The following is a 19821-nucleotide window of genomic DNA, read 5'->3' as shown; positions in this document are numbered from 1 at the left end:
GAAATATGTAGAATTTGTCATAAAATCAGGACCTCATGAAGTTGCAGCTTTGTCTGTACACCTCCCATGTCCCCATCTAGCACAGAGGCTGTGGTGGTGGCTGATGCTGCCCCATATCTGCATCCCCTCTCCACCACCTCGGGAGAACTGGGTGCCTTTTTTCTCAAACTAATTAAATGACAGCCATCATTCACCCCCAATTCAATAAGAATAGCACAAAGCTGCATGTTGGTTAAAATTGTGTGCTTCGATGAAGTTGAATGTGCTGGCAGATTATTTTAAATAAATTTATAAATTTATATTTTTAAAAATTATAAATTTATGGCCAATCAAACAACTGCAATTAAATCCAAATGGGTGAATGTGTACATACATGTATAAAGCTAGTTTAAATAAATACAAAATTTCAAATATATCATTAAGCATTAATTTATAGGTACAGAACATTGTAGCTTGGCCCTCTGGGATCCTAACATTCTCTTTTATTAACCTTTCTGCCAGAAGAGGACTCTATTTTATATGCAAGTGCTAATACATGAATCTGTAAATACTATCAACATTTAATTTTCTACAAAGTATTTATAAATTACATCAAGTCAGGACAGCCTTGAGCAGACATGGCATGTCACTGAAATAAGCAACACACACTTTAAAAATAATCCCCATTTATTTCAGAAACAGTACATTTAAGAAATACTTGATCTGTGCAGCCAGACTAGATAAATAGTTTTGTGGATAAGAAATTATTCACAAAATAAGTTAATACCAAATAATTAGTATTGTGCAGCCAAACCCACAACACCCACAGGTTTCAAGGTGCTCAGCAAGACAGTAGAAGATAATAGTTCCCATTTTAAACAGGAACAGCTGAAACAGAAAACTCAGGCGGCTTGTCTGAGGTCTTACTGAAAATCAGTGTCACAAATGTGGAAAAAGGCCTGAGAACCCTGACTCGCAGACCAGCCTTGAGCCACAGAAGATTTCACTGTGACTAAAATTATAAAAAGAAATCAAGACCAAAAAGCAAGTTGGTTCTTTCAGCTCAAGTAAGGAACAGAGATTTCTCATTGAGATGAGACATGGTCATTACTGGAGCAATCTGTAGATCAGTAAGACCAGATACAGATATCCCAAAGTCACTCATGGAGAAAGGTCCCTTAATAAAAGACAGATAGCTAGAAAGAAGACAGTGGCATGGAGAAAGCTCAACCCCGGGATCCACTGGAACCACCAAAACAGAACTTGTGGCAGAGCAACTCTCCAGGGAAACCCCCAAAATGCCAAGAGGCATTTCTGAGTTGCAGAAGTTTCTGCAGAGACTCCTGCCCTTGCAGACCCTTCCCTCCTGCTGGAATGTGGGAAGCCCAGCTGGGAGAAGGCTCCTGAGCTACTTCACTACCAGGAGGGCCACGGCAAGCAGGGGCTGCTGGAGAATTCTTGCTCTGCAGCTGAACCAGGGCCCATTCAGGCACTTGCCAGCCTGGGATCATGGCAGTGCACAGCCACGGGACTTGCACAGAAAGACACTCCATGCAGGGTCTTAATTTCTGGATGATTCTGTGATTCATTAAAAAATATGGCTATTCTTGAGATTACTGCTCAACTTTGTGTGCTCTACCACGCTGCTGAACACCAACTAGAAATAGCACTTGTTATCCACTGTGTGTAGACTGTCCCAAGAGCACTGGGATTTCACAGAAAGATATTCTGACAAACAGACAGAAATGAAGATTGACCTCTTTTGGCACGGATACCTCCCCCAAGTAGCTGCAGAGACTGCCCTGAGGGCACGTATGTATTCTGCCTTTGGAGCACACACAGCTGTGTGCACTCAACAGTGCACAACTGTTCCAACCATCTTTCACTGTTCCTGAAACCAACAGTGTTGGCACAGCCCCTGATCACAGAAGGAAAAGCAAAGCATAAATTAGCTGGGAGAACAGTGGTGCACACAATGCAGTGTACAGGGATCCTGTCTCCCTTAAATCATCCAGTCATATTCACATTGCAAAGATCTATGCAGCTCCCACAGACGGGAAGTGTGGAACTTCAGGTGAGGTCACACGGGTCATTTGGTATCATGCTGATCTCTTGGTTTTTTCTGTGACATGGGCACTTGCAGTTTTCCTGAGGTAGCAGATACAGAGGTCTTCCCTTTACTCCTTTAAGAAAAGCAAAAGTGAAGGAAAAAGAGGACAAGCAGACAGAAGTGCTGGAGTTTCTTATAAAAGATATAAACACATCTGAAGTAAAATACATTTCTGGAATACTCCACTGGGACAGAACAAGAGCCTCCAAAAGCAAACTTCACCATTTCAGAATCACCCTGAAGACAATTACAGGTTTATTGTGGCAAAAGAGTTAGTCAGAGAGACATGACTTTTCATCAATAAATAGCCAGGCAGCTGGCTCTGCAGGGCCCTGGATTTTATATGGAATGCCCCTTTTTCTCACTGCCATCCTGCAGCAGGTCAAGGAGCAGAACTGTAGGTGCTGTGCACACAGCACTGACAGCAGAGAACACAGCACTGCTACGTCAAGGCATTCGTAGAACTTAAGTGCAGGAAGTATTCATCAGAGGACAAGTGTACCCACTCCTTCTGCTGCTCTGCCACCTTTTCTGCCAAGCATTTCACCAGGACAGGATCCACTTTGGAGTCAATCTTGTTGGCGAACCAGTGCCCGTAATTCAGAAGCCACCTCAGTTCTCCAGCCCCGTAGATGCAGACACTGCGGAGGTGGGTGCCAGTGCAGGGAGGATACAGATAGTCCTCGAGATAATTCCACTTCACCAGGCGAGTTTTGCTCTGCAAGTCTGTCACATCCTGGGATGACCTCGGAACTTCCCCAGGGACCCCGGGGACACGTACAAGAGTGGCCCAGAAATGTTCATCTGGAGAGTAAGTGTCCCTTGACCACTCAAAAAAATCTTTTGCAAGTGAGCTTTCAAGGGCATATTGGATAAATTCTCGGCTTAAAACAAAATAGGCACTGCCTACAAATATCTCAATATCATGAGGTGGCGGATTCTTGGAAATGTTGGTTTTTACAGGCATCTGCATGTATTCATAAGGCACTTTCATAAGTTCATAGTGATAAGTAAATCTTTCTCTTTTGCTACTGCTTGGCTTTGAAGTTTCAAGCATGTTTCCTCCACCAAGTTTCTTCAGTTCAGCAACCAACTCGAAATTTGATCTCAAAGGGAAATCTTGGCCACACAAATTGATAACATACTTCCAAGCAACTGGAGAGTCCATCAAATCAGACAAACAATTGAAATCTGCTTGCAGGCGTGAAATATGTGCGTAGTCCACTGTCTCCAATTTTGATGCAATGAAAATATTTGGGAAACATTTAGCTAGATTGTTCAAAGCAGATTTGAAACTTTTTGCTGCTTTTTGGTCATAGTGGATGCAGTAAATATTTTGACGACTGTACAACGAATGTATGAGCCTTTCCACCATTGCTGCATCTTTGTGAACAACCAAAGAATAGGCAATTGGAAAACTCTCCTCCTCTGGAGAAACAGGTTTTAGGTGGTATTTCCTAAGTGAATGATACACGTGACAGTCACTTGTCATTGCTACAACATCTTCATCAGCTAAATCAACTATTTCTTTTCTTCTTATCTCTAAACTCTTGCCAATTTCATGAGGATCCTGTTCATATATAGATGAACAATTAATTTCATATTGGAACTCATTTCTAGGGTATGAATATCTGTTTCTAACATAAGAAGAAGTGCTCAAGAAGTGCTCAACTAAGTAGATGCCTTTAGAGGGAAAAAAGTGTCTTTCGACATGGAAGAGCTTCAGCAGTGCAATCAGCCACCCAGTAACACACAGAATCAAAATCTTCCTTCGTGAGGGACATTTGTGGGACCACTTGCTTCTCTTCATTCTGCAAGAAAAAAGGGGCATGGTGTTATTTTGAATCAGAAATCATCAGAGACCATTCCAGCCTCTAAGAAAGATGTGCACACCAGTCTGCCTACAGCACAAACACCACCTTATTAGGAAGGGCACTGGAAATCTCTATTTCTTCCTAATCATAATTTTAAAATTTAATTCCCATGAATTAGCTAAGTAAGGCAATAAACCAGATGATTTCCAGCCAAATAAGAGTATCAGAACAAGATTCCCACTGAGTTTTCTTCAAACCTTTTTAAAATTTCTAATGAGACACAAACTGAAGTACAGCAGCCCCTGGATTGGCAAAAACATTACTGTCATCCACGTAAGTAGGAAGGATTTCCTATTTCCCTGAGTAACTACAAGGCAGTCAGTGGGAGCAGCACAGGGATGTCTAGTAAGTCTAGAAAGTCTAGAATTCTAAAGAATGTGCACCTAATGGTAGATACTAGTCTTGTTTTTTAAAAAAAACACAAAAATGAAAGCTTTGGGATTCAAAAACTGCATTCTTGTTATCACTAATGTTAAACTGTATTCTTGTTATCACATAAGACTGGAGCTGGCTCATAGAGATGTCAAAGGGGAAATGAATTTCCTTCCTGTCCTGTGCCAACAGGATCTGACAAGTCCAAAATCCTTTCTCTCTCCAGATTTCTTCTGGAAAATACTTCTAACTTGCCCTTAAGACAGAGGTGGATAAAGACATAGCACTTTCATCCACTGGTATGAACATTCTGAAGGCAGAAGGGATAGTAGTAAGCAACAGCACATCTGTCCTGCTCTCTGTCATGTGCCTTGGATGTGACCACAAAAACACACGTGGCCCCTTTTTATACAGTATGTGAGTTAATAACATTCCTGTAAAACCTAAATACAGGGATCCTCTTCCAGGTAGCTTTGCTTTGCTGGCTGAGTGTAATCACCCTTGTTACTATCTCTGAATTAAAATTGGACCAGAACCATACACAAGTGCAGCAGTAAACTTAGTTCTGCTTAGCTTAAACCAAGCTCTACTTTGTCTTTAAATTGAACAGCTCCCAGTATTTTCTTTTGAATAGAAGTTGTTTCAGAATGCTTCCAGAGCCAATAAAGTGGTGGGGCCAGCAGATATGGCTCAGATGCCTGCACAGCTCACATATGCATGTAACATCAAGTACTGAGGTGTGCATTCAAATAAATTGCAAGACTAATTTGGGCATCTTTAGCATTCCCTTAAATGTCAGGTCTTGCAGGATGTAGCTTACATTTAAATTGCAGTTTGTCAAGGCAGAACTTTTTCATTCATCTACCCTCCCTTGACTTTGCCTTTCCCTGTGCAGCTTTGTCCTTAATATTTCTGTTCTAGGGCAACAGCAAGAAGGAAATGTTATCTCCTTGTTTCACCTGGGGGTTGCCAGGTACAGACCAGGGTAAGCCAACACGTACCTATTTCTATTTTGTAGAAACCAAAGCTCAGCTACTCTCTGCAGGTTTTAGAAACTGTCTCCAGGTATGCTAACAAAGGAAGAAAAAACAGATCTCATAGAATCATAGAATAGTTTGAATTGGAAGGGACCTTAAAGATAATCTCATTCCAAAATCCCTGCCCTGAGCACAGACCCTTCCACTAGGCCTTGAACCATTCCAGGGATGGGGAATCCACGACTTCTCTGGACAACCTTTTGCAATGCCTCAAAATGAAGGATGAAGCAAGGCATTCATATCCCTATGGAGCCAAAAATCCCATGTTCCCCCATAGCAAGCAGGTGCTTTCCTTCATCACTTCTTTAAAATTAACCCCAGCCCAATGTCTAATCTGGGTTTCCCCTTTACCTATTTCTTTTATGTATCTGTGTTCCTGGAGAACACAAATTTTTCCTGGAGAAAAATCACTTTTAAAAGCTGCTCCTAACCAAAGGCAGGTTTTCAGCCATATGAAAAAAGCCCTGTAGAGGGGAAGACAGGTAACCTGCCCTGTTTTTTCTTTGGAGGGAGAAGACCTGTGTAAAGCCCATCCCAAGCCTCTGCCCAGTGTCCTCCTGGCTACCAAGGACAACACACACCACCCCTGGCTGAACAGGGATTGCCTAAATCAAGGAGTGAATCTTCTCTTACTCTCTCCTTCAAAGAGGCGAGTCTGGACCAAGAAAAAGGAGGGGAAAAAACCAACACACTCCAAACTTCTCCCAAACCTCTCTATTTGTGTCAGCCCTGGATAGCTTGTGCCCATTGCCAAACATTCTGTTGCTATGAAACCAAACAAAGCCACAGAATCTTAGAATGAGCTGGAAGGGGCCCACAAGAACCACTGAACTACAACTCCTGGCCAGCACAAGATATCCCAAGAGCAACACAATGTGCCTGAGAGCATGGTCCACCTCAGAGTACTGAACTCTGTCAGGCTGGTGCTGTGACCCCTTCCCTGGGGGGCTTCTTCCAGTGCCCAGCCACACTCTGGGTGAAGACCCTTTTCCTTATGCTTAACTTAAACTTCTCCCAACACAATTTTAAACTGTTCCCATGGGTCCTGCCACTGTTCACCACAGGGAAGAAATCAGTGCCTGTCCATCCATTTCCCCTCACAAGGAAGTTGTAGGTCACAATGAGACCTCCCCTCAGTGTCCTCCAGGCTGAACAGACCAAGAGACCCCAGCTGATCCTCTCTCATATGGCTTCCCCTCCAGATCCTTCACCTTCCTTGTGAAGGATATCCTCCTTTGCACACTCTGCAATAGTTTTATATCTCTCTTTTACTGTGGCACCCAGAGCTGCCCCAGCACTGGAGGTGAGGCTGCCCCAGAGCAGAGCAGAGCAGGACAATGCCCTCCCTTGCCCTGCTGATGCTGTCCCTGATGTCCCCAGGACACGGGTGGCCCTCCTGGCTGCCAGGGCTCTGCTGGCTCAAGCTGAACTTGGCACAGACCAGGACCTATTGGTCTGCTTCCACAGGGCTTCTCTCCCAACCTTTTGCATCCCAGTCTCTCCATACATCCAGGCTTGCCCTGTCCCAGGTGCAGAATCCAGCACTTGTTTTTGTTAAACTTCATATAACTGGTGATTGCCCAGCCCTCTAATTAGTTGAGATCTCTCTGCCTTTAACAGCTCCTCCCAGTTTAGTGTCCCAGTTTGTATCTTTGAGTGTATCTTGAGTTCTGTATCCAAGTCATCAGTGAAGGTGCTGAAGAGCACTGGCCCCGAGATGCAGCCCTGTGGAACCCCACTGGTGACAGGTCACCAGCCTGATGCCACCCCATCCACTGTAACCCTTTGTGTCTGACCTGTCAGCCAGCTGCTTACCCATCACTTGACATATCCAGAAGGATCCTGTGAGAGACAGTATCAGAAGCTTTATTGAAATCCAAAAAAATCACATCATATGACATCATCAACTAGGGGAGCTACCTTAAAGGGAATTAGTTTGTCAAGCAGCACCCTCTCCTTGTGAAGCCATGCTGGCTATGACCAAGGACTGCATTTTCTTTCAGGATTTTTTCCAGTAACTCCCAGAATAATCTTCTCCATAATTTAGCCAGGCACTGGAGTGAGACTGACAGTACTGTAGTTACCAGGGTCATCCCTCTTGCTATGAAGGAATTCTTCCTCATATCCAACCAGAACCTTCTCTGGTGCAGCTCGAGGCCATTTCTTATGCTGCTGCTGGTTCTGGGAGAAGAGGCTGATCCCCACCTTGCTACAACCTTCTTCCAGGTAGTTGCAGGGAGGAGTAAGGTCTCCCCTGAGCCTCCTCTTCTCCAGGCTAAAAAAACCCCAGTTCCTCAGTCACTCCTCATATGACTTGCTTTCTAGGCCCTCCATCATCTTTGTTTGCCTTCTATATCATTTACCAGTATAAAATTGATTTCAGCAAAAACTGGGATTTCTTGATGAAGAGTGTGAGACCGTGGAATTCAATCTCTTGGGACAGAAGGGCCATCACAAACCTCATCAGGTTTGGACTCGGCTGCAGAACTTTATTTTTTACCACATGCAGGCTCAAGGCCCTGCTCAGAGGTAGAGGTGTGCTGTACACAGCATTCTCTCCTGGGGAACACAGAGTGAATGGACGTGGCACATGAGAACAGCAACTTATGGCTGCCCAAAGCACCTATCTTGGGCAGCGCTGACCTGATGATAACTCTGGTTATCTTGCCCACAAAAACTTTTTCCTCAGGTGATGCCACCCAATCAACAGGCAAGGTTCTACCTTTTGTATCAAGATTTTATATTATGATTTTGTATTATGGGCTTGGCATTGACATCTTGCTTTGTTCTGTAAATCTGTAAAATCTGTTACTTGTCTTTTCTACATGTGAGAAGATTCCTGAGGTACATTTGCTTGTCCCAGGACTTGAGGAGGGCAGGAGCCCCAGGTTCTCACCCAGCACAAGACTTTTATCCAGATCCTTCCCAGGTTATACAGCCCTTTCAAACCTGGGCTCCCAGGGAAATTCTCTTCTCCTGCCTCTGCACCACCCTATTAATAAACTTCCTGGATTTTACCCTCTCCCTGTTGGCCAAAACCAAGCACATGCATTTGTATCTGATTAACAGATCCATTATCAATTTATTATGTCAAAAGATCTGCATTTTCCTTATCTCTAGCACTGTAATGCAAAACACAAAACCTAATTTTATTGAAGTCATGGAATTGTCTCTCCCTTCTCAACTGCTGCTCACATTCAGTGAAGATGGATGAGGGTAAGGCCTTCATCTCTCAAAACCAACTGCAGTTCAGCCCCACAAAGATCATGCCCTCAACTGCAAGGACTGCTATGTCAAGTGTTTCTGAATTCATAAAGCCATGCCCACTGCTCAGGATTCGATCCCAAAATGAAAATGGGCGAAGTTATCTGGAAAAGGAGGAAATCCTCCTCCCAGTTCCTCAGGCTTCATGTGGGAGGGTTCCAACTTCAGAGGTGTGGTAGCTGGGAAGTGGCCCAGCTAAAAGCTTCCAGTCATGAAACTCAGGCATTAATTACAACTCTTTGAATTGACAGCAAGGCTCTCTGTGATACTGAAGTTTAGAAATTGTAAGGTGTGCTGCTGACATCAGGTGAAACCTGGCTGCAAAACCCTGAACATGCTGTTCTCTGAGCCGTGTGAACAGTTGAAAGATTTTGCATTTCACTGGCACTCCCAAAAACATGCACATTGCCTCAAGTCAATGTATGTCTTACAAATGCAACAGAAATACTTCTCGTTTCAGGATTTTCTGTTTGAAGTGAACTGAGTTCTGAAAGAAATTCAGTTTGGAATGAGAACAAAGTATTACAGAGGGCAACAATCCACATTTTGGTTTGTTTTACAGATTAGGGTATTTTTATCAAAATTAGGATAGATTAGAACAATGTTTACTTCTTCATTTGTACGTTTTAATAACTAAAAAAAAATCTTCTTTTCTGTAAAAAATTGTAAAAGCAGCAGTGGAACTTCTGGCCTCCAAGGCAGACCCTAAGAGGGTATGATGATCTACCTGACTGAAAAATTGTTCTGCTGTTTCACCTGAGTGCTGTGTAACTTCTTCTGCATTCTGATCTAAATACTCTTGCTAAGGCCACTGTGCACTATTCACATATCAAGATTATTGCAAGATTGAAGCTCATGATTCCCATATTATTTAATTTTTATTATTAATAGTTCCATAATATTGAATATCTAAGATGCTGTGGAAACAATACCGACCAGTGTAAGCAAGGTTTAAATTGGTTTTGAGTGTGCCCACCAGAATTTTCTCTGTACTTACCAAATCAGTGAAAAGTGAACCTTATTAACTTTACATCTTCTCAGTGCTATGCAAAGAAATTGTTGTGGGCCTGCTGGGAAACTGCATGTCTAGGTAGCACTGGATACCTCATATCAGTCCAGCACCCTTCCCTGGAGAGAAGCAGACCACACATACAGAAAGGGGAGCAAAGTCTTATCCACCTCCCTGTAAACACACAGGCCTTGAAAGAAAAAATAGGAACTGCTGTTGCTTTTAATTGGAAGGAGAACACAGCACTCACGTGAAACTGCACATTATGAGATGTGGTGGTCCAAATTGAAGAAACCCCTGTAAGCACATTCATTAATTCACTGGGAATAACATTTTACACAAAATGTACTTCTATTCCTTCTGGGTAAAATCAAGTTTAAACTCTCACTCTACTGAGAAACTCGACGCCATCATGTTTCATAGATTTATAGAAACATGGAAATACATGGCTTGGAAGGGGACCTTTAAATGTCTTCTAGTCCAACTCCCCCACCATGGATAAGAACATTTCCCCTAGACTGCCTGAGGTTGTCACATAACATCTAGTCACACTTAATGTTAGGAAGCAGAACTAAATGTGGTGAAACTACCCAGAGTACTTCTAAATTTAGCCTTGAAAAAACCAGCAGAGAACCTGTTCTGCATCCTAGCTGCTCTGCTATGCCCATGAGATACACCTTACCAAAACTAAGCATCTGAAACATTCTGCAGCTGCTGGAAAGACACCAGGAACTGCAAAGGATCAGCATTTCATCCCAAAACATGAACTGTGAGATGGGCTGGATGAAGCACCCCTGGGAAAGTCATGGTCACAACAAACATAAGCCAGGAGAAAGCCCAGCTTTTACACCACAGCTGCCAGCTCTGCCAACTCTGCTTGCAATGACACAGCCTCGTTGCACTTCCAATGTGAGGAATTCCAGGGGTGGCAGTATCACACCCAGCCCTGATCCTCTGCCAGGAACACCCCAGCAGCTCCTCCATCCCACAGTGGCACTCAGATGCAATGCAGAAAAGCCAGGAAGCTGCTCTGGCCAGCACAAATCTGAGTAAGCTCAGAGAACCAAGATCCTGCCCTGGCTGACCTCCAGTGGCTCATATACACCAGTGCTGAAAAAGCTTCAGCCCTCTTTGAGGCCACCCTTCTGTAAAGGTTCAAGGAGGCATTTGAGAGCTCAGAGGAATGGACAGATTCCCCTCATCAGCACAAAGAACCTGGCAGGCTTTGGGCTCACACTGTGTCTCTGAAGATGAGTTTTCACTTTAGTTAAGACTCTAATAATATACATATGGAGACATATAATAATATACATATTATTATATCTAATGATATACATATGTGAGAGACTAGGGCTTTACTGCAGCTCCTCAGACTATTATTTTTTGCTTTTTCCACAAACTCTATGTATCCAGACTCCCATTCTGTGCAACTTTGTGATGGTAATGTCATTCTTGCACAGGAGTCTACAGCTCTCTTCAGCCTGATCAGGAACAAATTACCAACTATCACATTCCTCTTGCTCGATGTGGCAAGTCTCACCTGCTGCCCACACAGTGCAGAGGTGTTCCCAGTCTGTCTGTATTCAGAGCACACTGAATTAGCAGCTTCTGAACTGCCTTGTTTGAGAAAATACAGAATTTTTCAACTCGCCAGCATCCCATTCCCTTTCCTTATTATCTTTTCTGATACAGAAAAGATAATAAGGATAAGATAATGCTTCATTAAGCTCAGGTGCTTCAGTGATTAAAGGTAGAAGCCTCCAGGTGGATCTACAATGCCCACAAGCTCTGTGGATGTTGCCTGCAGGTTGGAGCCATTATGAATCATCCGTGTCCATCACAGGAAGCACAGAGCCTGGGTGGAGCCAAGATATCAGATGTACCTCCAGGTAGAAGGATAAAACTCCTGCTTTGAAGGTGGGTTTTGCTCAGGAAAAAGGAAGGGATCTCTGCTCAAAGAGAGTTGTCACCATCTAGAGGGAAAGGCATTCCTTTGGTGTTGGAAGGAGCAGACATGGAGGTGGGACTACCTGAGGAAGTCTGTAACCTGTCTGCCTGCAATAACCAAAGCATCACAACTTTCCTGAGGAGCATAAGGTACATATCAACATCCACTGGCCCCCCTGCTCTGCCCTCTGCCAGTCCTCCCCAAAGGACCTGCTCAGTAGGCAAGTAAAAGTCCAATCTCAACCCCCATCTGCACTGAGCTACAGAAAACAAAAGCCAGGATCTTTTTTTTTTTTTTAATGCATAGCATTATCAAATTTATAATACTTCTTTTCTACTTAAGCAATACCCATCAAAGAAGTCTGTGACTTTCTACAGATGCCACAAATTGCTTTTGGTGTCATGCAAGACAGCCAGCTGGTAGGAGCCATCTCTTGGTCTGTTGTCACATCTGCTTGGGACTGGTTTACCCAGAGCATAGACTGAAAAGTCATGGTCACTGCTACCAGAACAGGGATTCTTGGAAAGCTCAGACTGCCAGCAGGCAGTGCTCTCTCCTCGGTGGATCTGAAATACACAGTGCTTGCTATGAAAGCTGTTGAGGGGTAGCCTGCTTCTGTGCTTGTCACAGGGCAAGAGTTAAGTGAAAAGGTCAAGTTTGAGTGCAAGTCTGTGGAAAGAGATGATAGAGAAGATGTAGGGGAACAGGAGTGCTTCTACCCCAACACGTGATTCTTTGTTGCATGAAGGAACCCTTCTACATATGCACAGCATGAATCAAGCTTCTTGCTGTCACCTAGGTTAAAAAAATAAAAAGGGAATAGGTGCTGAGAAGACCAGGAGCAGCAGAACAGAGGTTTGGAAATTACAAAAGAGGAGAATGGGGAGAAGGATTGATAAGGGTAAGCAATTTCATGTAGGTAGCATTAACAACAGAAACAAAAATCAGAGTAGCAGAACGAGTGGTTTCTCCAGCCTGTTACACCCCCATCATTCACAGGCATCTGAGGGAAAAACAGTGTCTACACCATTTCTTGGAAAGCAGGTCACAGTGTATTTCAGCAGCCAACACCTTTACTACATAAAGCAGGAACTATGGGAACAGTTCTCTCTCCTCCAAGTAAAAACACTTCAGGAAAGTTCCCCCAGATAAAATATCTCTGTTTGTTTAAAACACACCTGCTCACACTGCAATGCAAACTTGGTGGTTTGCATGACCAACTCTGTGCAAAAATTTAGTTAGCTCTTCCTGCTTTTCCCTCTGGTCTATACAAATCAAGTCTGGGTCTTGATAGGTCTGTGGGAAAGACAGAGGGAATGATGTTCCTGGGAAACTAGGAAAGAGGAAAAGTAATCTTGTGCTTTCCTAAGCTATTTATTTTAATTTTTTGTAAACTATCTGTCTGAATTAAACTTTTACCACTACGTAACTATTCAGTGCTCCTAATTGAAAATAGCACATTTATTAATGTGCTACTTTTTTACTGCTGCTAGCTGGTTATTTCCATTGCAAAATCATCTATTGATAGGGATCATGGGATTTCTGTAGGAGGACCTTCTACTGGCATTACATCTCAATCAGTTGATTCTATCAGGTTTGTCTGGTTTTCCACCCACTTGCTCTGCACTGGAGCCTCAGCCTGTGCCCCTCTAACACAGTCACACTTAGCACAAGCCTCATTTTGCACATCTCACCCCCTGGTTTTGGCTTGCCCACTTGATTTAAAACTACTTACTTTTCACTTACATTTTCTCTGAGTGATGGACAACTAAAGAGCCAAGTTACTTAAACACTTAATTGGAAGTTGTGGAAAAATATGTCATTTCTCCTAGGGGTAATTGGATGATAAGCCTGCCAAGTTTAAGACCCTGAAGGCTTCAAACAACACAGTGTCCCAATGAAAAACAGTAAGAAACTACTACAGTTTAGCAAAGTGTGCGTTTTGCTTCTGGAAGTGGAAAGATGGGTTCTTGCCACATACCTGGGAAACACAGATCCAGCAAAGACCTGGCAGTTATGAATATCACACATGACTTTGTCCCAGTAGTAACCATGAGGACTCTCTCTTGCACAGGATCTGTATTTCCTAGCAGAACTTCCTGTGCAGACAATAAGTTGCTTTGCTTGTCTGTTTGCCACTCAGTTCCAGCTCTCTGTAGGCTCTTTAGAAAAGGCTGGATTATCCTTTTCAGCTGCCTCCAGTGGCAACCCCTGTAGTTTCAGCAAAGTATCTTACATCAATTTCAGCACGTTCATGTTCCAGGGACATGTCAAGGTACAGAAAGTCAGTGTCTCAGCTCTTGGGCCAGGAAAAGAGGCAGGCAACTTCTGCACGGTCATACAAGCAGCACAAGAGAGAATGTGGTTCCTCTGCAACCCCAACTAATCTGGACAGCTTTACAGTAAATTTTCATGAAAGCTCTTTTGCTGGAGGCCTGAAAAATCTCTCAGCAAATCCCTTGGTACATTTCATACTACTGTGTCATGCCAGTCTGAGGATTTGCAGCCCTCTTAAAGCAAGAAAGTGTTAAGAAGGCCCAGAGATATCAAAATTTCCAAGCCTGATGCTTATACATTGAGAATTTCAATTCTCTGACTTTGTGACATGGGGGTATCTGTGCTTGCCAAGGACATAGTGCACTATAAAGACAGGAGTCAAGAAAAACAAACAAACAAAATCCCACTAACAAACACATACTTCAACAATTACAGTTTAGTCCCTTCTAATTTGTGGCAATCTAGAGTTTAATAGCTTTTTTCCACCTCATATGGGAGTTTAAACCAATAGTACAACAGTGGAGAGAGGGTTAACCTTTAAGCTATAGGATAACATAAAAATTAGACCCAAAAGGACAGAATTTGTGTTCATTGGCAAGGAGATGCACCATAAAAGAGGGTGGAAATTTCCTGTTAGACAGGGAAGCAGGAGAAACTGCACTGCACTGCAGAAAAGCTCCCATTAACAGCTCAAAATATTTCTCCATTTCCTTCACCCCACCACCAAGCTGCCTGCAGACTCTCATCTGCAAACTCCCGCTGTAAATCGCCCTCTGTAAGTCCTTCCTCCCCTCAAAGCCACAGCTTGTCACATCAGAGAGGGCTGCAGACCTACCTCCTGCACTCTGCTGTGGTCTCTTCCCCTCTTCAGGATGCTCTGTCCCAGGACATCAGTGTGGGTACAGCCAGCTCGGTGGGCAAAGTCCTGGTGTCTGCTCCATCCTGCCACTGCAGCCTCCACCAGCATCAGCGCTTCAAATGTGTGCGAAGTCGGACACACAGAAGTAGCTGGGGTGACATTGTTTCTTGCACAGATTGGAAAAGAAAATTGTAAAATGTTAGCTGAGAAATAGCAAACATGGAGGCTTGGCATGGTAAGCCCCAGGGCGGGTGGGCCCAAGGGGTGGCTATGGCTGCAGTTCTGAACTAACAAGCCTCTGCTTTTTAGCAGGTTGGTTGGGAAGGTTTTATTGTTGTTTTTATTAAGCTGTGGAAGGCATTATCCATACAAGAGGCATGTACTTCTGTTTACTCACATAGCATTTCTAAGCACCAAGAAGGCAGGAAGAAAGGAACACCATAAAAAGAACAAACAGATCACATCAAAGCAATCTAATTTCCTTCTCTAGCAGAGTAAAGAGGACTTGGGAAGAGGCAGGAAAGCACTGGGACACGAGGAGCCTGCCAAAAGCCTCACCAAGTTTAAGATGCACGCAATACTTCAGGTACCAAGACTCCAGGTCTCAAAGGCCTTGCTCCCTTCACAAATAAAGTAGCTCTGACCCTAAGCCAAGACCAGAAGTCTGGGCTACTGTTATAAGACCCACAGTACTTCCTGAAATTCTCTTTAGATATGAAGACCTGCACTGGAAGTTCACCTAGACATTAATTCTTCATATGGTATACAAAGTCTCCATGGCAAGAAATACATTTCATACCTAACTTTTCTGTATGTGAAGCTTACAAAGAAATTTGAGGAACAAACCAATGCACTATTTGCGTATACCACAAAAAACTAACATGGTATTTTCCCTCAAGGAAGGCACTGCAGCTCTATTCCTAAGGCATATGTAGTATTCTCCTCCTCTCCATCCACATTTTAACCAAAACACACACACCAGCCTCCCAGCTGATACAGAATTATAAACTGCACTTTTGTGACTGAAGTAGGCTGAGGGTCATAAGCCCCAAAGAGGGCTCTGGGTGTCACAGATTCAAAAGATCCTGCAGTCCTGCCTTAGCTCCTTGTCCCCAGCACTGCAAAATTACACAGAGCTAACAGTATCCAGATTCCTTAATATGGAATGTTAATACCTAATATTGACACTGTCTGTTTGCATAAGATGCAAAGTGACATGACAGTAGCTGGGTCAATTCTACCTCTTTTCAGTAAGATGGAAGGATACAGTGGCCAATTTTATCATAAATTGGTAAAAAAAAAATAGGAAAATGGGACATCCTCTGTGAGACAAAATCTCCCAGCACACGCAAAACTGGAAAAGGTCTGCAGACAGCTATGCATCTTTTGAGTAAGATTTAGGGTGCTGACTTGTCCCTGCCTGGAAATCAAGCGTGAAGAAAGACCTTCCCCAGCAAACAACAGTGCACCACAAAAACACACACAGCTGCACTCCACAGTCAATCCAAAAGGAAAAGGTTTTTGATTGGCACCAGGGAATCCTGCACAGGCCACAGGCTAGCTGCTTGACCCACCAGACAAGCCACACAGTGGTTAGATAACACAAGAGAGCATGCTGCAGGAGGATGGGTGGGTCTCTGACAGGCTGGTATCTACCTCATCACCTACCATCACCTGGTGTGATGCAATTAGAGAGCTCCTCTTTCTTTCCTCTTTCTTCTCTTGTACTAAAAGCAGAGTGACCTCTGCCTTGCTCTTGGTCACTTTGCAAACCCTGGCAAAGCCTTCTTCATTTTTGAGTGTTTCAGGGAGATGTCTGATGAGGCTTGACTTGTTGACAATTACGCAAAATGCACTCCTTTGCTGGATTCAGCACCCTGCTGTTTATGTTGCAGAAATGAGCTTTTTATGACTCATCTGGTACATTTCTTGGTTCCTTTATCAATATTTCTTGGAAGACCTCAAAAGCTGGAGTCACCATATGACTCCTGATGACTCTTTCTGCAGCTGTGACTGCTACGCAAATGTTTTAATTCCTCTGAACTTATCTGTACTACTTATTTCAGATAGAGTCTCTTGCCTATCAGCAAGGCATTTATAGGATGAAACAGCCAGCCTGTTGACTGACTAGAATAATTTGCACATACTAGGCCATAAAATAGTGTGCAGAGTATAGGTTACAAACCACAAAACCTACAGAACCTGATACACAACCAGTTTTCAGTTGTGTGGACCCCTTTCTTGGGCATCTGGGTATCCAGGATAATATCACACTGAGGTGGTGCCAACCCAAGCAACTGAAACCTGAATGTATTCCTTATCACCATTACTGCTTTTCAGAAAGTTATAATCCTTAGGAATTATTAATTTATACTATACATATGTCAAAAAGCATTAGCCAGGTTTGTTGGTAATCTTTAAATGCCTTTACAGCTGGGCAGCATACAAGGAAATACATGAGAACTGGGCCAAACCCCACCATTATAAGATGTATAAAACCAGAACCCACAGCTGCACAAATGTATTACCATTTCACTTCCCTTTCTATGACCATCTCAGAAAAGCTATGTGCATGAAAGAACAATCATATCATATCCATGGAGCCCATCCAGCTCGCGATATTGTCACGTAGTAGTCAAAAAATGATGCTTGGAAACAGGAGAAAGATCAAGTACTCTTGAACACCTTCCCCACTGGTGCTTTCCAGTTCTATTTCCTTACAGTTTAGAAGTTTTCAAAGACAGGTTACAAATGTCTGTTTCTTACAAAATTTTGGGTTCTTTAATCTAGTCATTTTTGGACCTACATAAGCGTTCTGACATGCAGAGATTAGGGAATGTGGGGGTGGGGGGCAACATGCTACAGCTCACTTGAGCATAGTGTAAAAACCCACTTTCTTGTACTTGCTTTCAATCTTTTGCCTCCCAGTGTCACTTGACTGTTGTAATTCCCCAGCTGAAAGAAGCAAGCAGTTCTTTCTTGTTAATCATCTCCACTTCAGTTGCAAGTTTATCTACTGTCTTCACCCTTCAGCTGTTTCTCTCACAAGCAAGCAAATGCGAAAGGATTAGTACTAAGGAAATTTATTTATGTAAAAAGGCTACTATTCAGGAAACATACCTATCTCAAAATGGAATCGGTTGGTATATGGATTAGATATTTGGAATGAGTTAGAGGATGTTCAGTGGAGCAGATCCTCAGGTGGGACACAGTGGAGGTTCCCTGTAATGTCTTCTTTTTCTAAGCCTTACTCTGGCATTAGTAAAACTGTTCACCCAATGATCAGGGACAAAATGGTACCGTTTCTCTTCTAGGGAGAAAGAAAAAGTTCTGACAAATTCTTGCTATTGCTACTTTCTGTTTCCTCACAAGGAAAAAGAACCTTATTCCACACTAAAGAAATGACTAAGTGCACTTGGCAAATCTGAACACGGCTACATGAACGTTTTGAACAATTTACCGAGAAACGAAAAAATGCCAACATCGCAGCAACCCCGATTCCTCCCACCACACCTTTCTCTAAGTTGGTGTAACTGTTGCTTCTGGAGAAAATCTTACGAGGCTCCAACATTTAGGCACGCCGCCTACCAGCCGAGCTGCGGGCAGGTGTGTGCCCCGGCTCCGGACACCCGCACCGCGAAATCCCCCCGTAACTAACTTTTAAGCCAAACGCCACCTTCTTACCGGAGCTCTCCCGCAGCATCGTTACCGACCCTGGTCCTCCTGCTCCGGCCGCCTCCGGCGCCGCGCCCGGCCCGGCGCTCTCGCCCCCGCGCAGCGCCGCCCCGCTGCGCTCCCGCGGAGACAGATCCGCCCTTTCCTCCTCCTCCTGCCCAACTCCGCGCCTCTCGGGAGGAGGACGGCAGCTGCTGCCACTCCCCGCCAAGTTCGGGTTTAGCTCGGCGGGCCAGGGCCCCTCGCTGTCCCGGGACGCGCCCGCCGAACGCGCACTCACCCGGGCGGATCGCCGCCGTCCCGGGCTGGCGCCCTGCTCGGCTCCGAGGGGCGCTCGTGTGTGCGCGGGGCGTGCGATGTGCGTGCGGCACAGCATTTTCCTCCGTGACGTGGAGGAAAAAAAGAAGGGCCGCCGCCCGCCCCGAAACCTGGCGGGCAGGAGGAGGAGGACGAGTGGGAGGTGACGGCGAGGTCCCCGCCGGCACCTGGGAGCGGGAGGAACCCGCCGCCTCCACGCCGCCCCTCCGGCGGACGCGGCAGCCGCTTCCCCACGGCTGCCCCTCGGGGGCGGAGCGGCCGAAGAGCTTCCCAAACGCTACGGCCGGCTCGACCTGGCGGTAGGACAGGGCTGGGGCTGGGACGAGCCCCGGCCCAGGCTCCTTGTCCTGTGCTCGGCTGTCCCGAGAGCCGAGCCGTGCAGAGGGACGGGCTGCTGCGCTCCCGGGGCCGCTGGGCGTGAGGCGCGGAGTAAAGCCTCTGCTTTTTAGCATGTTGGGTGGGGACGTTTTATTATTTTAATTTAGCAGTGAAATAACCTGCTCAGGAATACTGTAGCTCCCCAACCACTTCCAGGCTAAGGCCGGTGTTTTAAGGTCAGGCCGAGCTGCTGGCTCTGCTCGCAGAGAGCCTCGGGCCCTGGTGCACCGACTCGGTGAGAAATGTGGGAGACGCTGCCGCACCGGAGAGCATCTGCCTGCTCCTGGGCACCGCTGTCACAGCTCGGCTGAAGGCTGGTAATTGCCTAAGCCACTGTGACCAAGTTCTGTGTAACTGGGTGTTTGAGCTCTCACCACAGAAATGTGTACGTGAAATCAAAAGGCCACAGATGCTGGAAAACTCACCTGTGGATTACTCTGCTACAGCAGTATTGGTGTACATGGTAAAACCTCCTGCCACAGACAAAGCCAAAGCCTTAGTAAAAACAAACACTACAAGAAAAAAAAATCCCACATCCATAACTCAGAAAACCATACAGATAGAAAAAAATCACATAAAAGTTCTTTGAATCCTGCTCTGAAGTCCCATTCCTTAGAAATGTCTTACTCCCTACCTGTGCCATGTTTTTCTTGATATGCCCAGTAACTTAGCAGTTAAAAACTCCCTCAAAACCTCAAACTTTGGATCACCAACATAATTT

The 19821-nt window shown here is 44.6% G+C and overlaps 1 protein-coding gene across 3 annotated transcripts; it reads right to left on the bottom strand.

Moving 5' to 3' along the window:
* Positions 1–269: 269 nt before the first annotated feature.
* GCNT4 (glucosaminyl (N-acetyl) transferase 4) lies at positions 270–19560 on the bottom strand. Of its 3 annotated transcripts, none has more exons than XM_063424037.1 (3): positions 19526–19560; positions 14706–14895; positions 270–3900 (listed from the first exon to the last, which is right to left on the bottom strand). In XM_063424037.1, the coding sequence occupies exon 3, from the start codon at positions 3897–3899 to the stop codon at positions 2532–2534; it is 1368 nt and encodes a 455-aa protein (XP_063280107.1). In that variant the 5' UTR covers position 3900; positions 14706–14895; positions 19526–19560; the 3' UTR covers positions 270–2531. The 3 variants fall into 3 exon arrangements, with proteins under 3 accessions (XP_063280107.1, XP_063280108.1, XP_063280109.1); XM_063424038.1 differs by lacking the exon at positions 19526–19560 and adding an exon at positions 18414–19517 and having other exon boundaries at positions 3628–3900; XM_063424039.1 differs by lacking the exons at positions 270–3900; positions 19526–19560 and adding an exon at positions 18406–19517 and having other exon boundaries at positions 14760–14895.
* Between the last annotated feature and the right edge of the window lie 261 nt (positions 19561–19821).

The sequence above is a fragment of the Prinia subflava genome, chromosome Z (assembly GCF_021018805.1).
Source record: "Prinia subflava isolate CZ2003 ecotype Zambia chromosome Z, Cam_Psub_1.2, whole genome shotgun sequence".
Taxonomy (NCBI): domain Eukaryota; kingdom Metazoa; phylum Chordata; class Aves; order Passeriformes; family Cisticolidae; genus Prinia; species Prinia subflava.
Note: the sequence above shows the minus strand (reverse complement) of the source record. Positions and strands in the feature narration are given on the sequence as shown.

Coding starts and splice junctions, on each gene's coding strand:
- GCNT4 (XM_063424037.1), bottom strand. CDS start 3,899: ATGAAGAGAAGCAAGTGGTCCCACAAATGTCCCTCACGAAGGAAGATT.